Raw genomic sequence first — 1377 nt, forward strand, 5'->3', positions numbered from 1 at the left:
CTCTGCCCTGTCCCACAATGCCCCGCGGGGTCTCGGGGCTCGCGCCCTGTCCGCCCCACCTGGTGTCCCCCCGCCCCCCCTCCACCGTTCCCCCCGTGACGGAGCCCACGGACTCGCCGTCCCCCAAAAAGCCTTTATTTCACCTCGGTACAGCCGCGGCCCCCCCCGCCCCCACCCCCCCCTCCCCCGTCACCCCGCCGGGCCACCCGGGGCGGGGGGGGCCACGCGTGTCTGCACAGGCGGGAGCCTGCACCCGTGGGAGAGCCCCGCGGGTGCGTGTGCCCGTCCCCCGTCGCGGGGGAGGCCCAGCACCCATCGCGGCCCCGGGAACCCCGAACTGCTCGGCGGGGTGGGGGCACCCCCGGTAACAGGGTGGCCCCGGTCAGGGCACCCACAGGTGACGGAGCCTCCCCGGGTGACGGGACATCACTGGGTGATGGAGTGTCGCCGTGTGATGGAGCCCAGCCGGGCGGCAGATCCTCCTGGGGTGATGGAGCCCCTCCAGGTGACACAGCCTTGCTGGGTGACAAAACCCTGCTGGGTGACGTGGCATCACTCGCTGATGGATCCTCTTTGGGTGACAGAGCATCACTGGGTGATGGAGCATCTTTGGGTGACGGGACATCACCAGGTGGCAAAGCCCCACTGGGTGACAGACCATCACCAGGTGACAAAACCCCACCGGGTGACAGACCATCACTGGGTGACAGACCATCACCAGGTGACAAAACCCCACCGGGTGACAGACCATGACCGTGTGACGGAGCATCACTGGGTGATGGATCCTCTATGGGTGATGGAGCATCGCTGGGTGCCAAAGCCCCTCCGGGTGACGGAGCTCCTCCGGCCGTTGGCTCCTCCGTGGGTGCTGGAGCCCCTCCACCTGCCAGAGTCCTACCAGCTGCGGGTGCCCCCCTGGCCGTGGGAGCACCCATGGGTGCCGGCATCCACTGCCGCACCCAGCCGCCGGCAGGCAGGAGGCAGGGGTAGGGCAGGGCGAGGACCCAGGCATCCGGGCACCCGGGGTGGGTGCTCAGCGGGTGCCACTGGGGGTCTCGGCCTCGGAAGCGAAGAGCTCGCGGTAGAGCGGGGGGAAGGCGGCGTGCAGCACCCCGGGGTGCAGGCGGCGGAAGGCCTGGAGCTGCTCCACGTGCTGTGAGCACAGTGCCCGCAGGCGCCCCTGCGGCGGCAGCTGCCCGCAGGGACACATGCCCATCACAGGTCTGCCAGGCGGGGTGACACGCGCCATGCACCCACACAGAGGGGACACATGTGTCACACCCACACACAGGGGACACACATGTGTCACACACGCAGGGCAGCCCATGCCCCAGGGTGACCCCCTGCCCGTGGCAGCCCACCCCCTCCCCCCCGTGC

At 70.2% G+C, this 1377-nt stretch overlaps 1 protein-coding gene across 1 annotated transcript in view; it reads right to left on the reverse strand.

Moving 5' to 3' along the window:
• Positions 1-1033: 1033 nt before the first annotated feature.
• RORC (RAR-related orphan receptor C) overlaps positions 1034-1377 on the reverse strand; it is a 6225-nt gene continuing 5881 nt past the window's right edge. Inside the window, exon 9 of the mRNA XM_010566919.1 lies at positions 1034-1192. Within this exon, the coding sequence (XP_010565221.1) occupies positions 1034-1192 (159 nt within the window). The remainder of the gene's footprint in view (positions 1193-1377) is intronic.

This window comes from Haliaeetus leucocephalus, unplaced genomic scaffold (genome assembly GCF_000737465.1).
Source record: "Haliaeetus leucocephalus isolate CR32 unplaced genomic scaffold, Haliaeetus_leucocephalus-4.0 Scaffold219, whole genome shotgun sequence".
Classification (NCBI taxonomy): Eukaryota; Metazoa; Chordata; class Aves; order Accipitriformes; family Accipitridae; genus Haliaeetus; species Haliaeetus leucocephalus.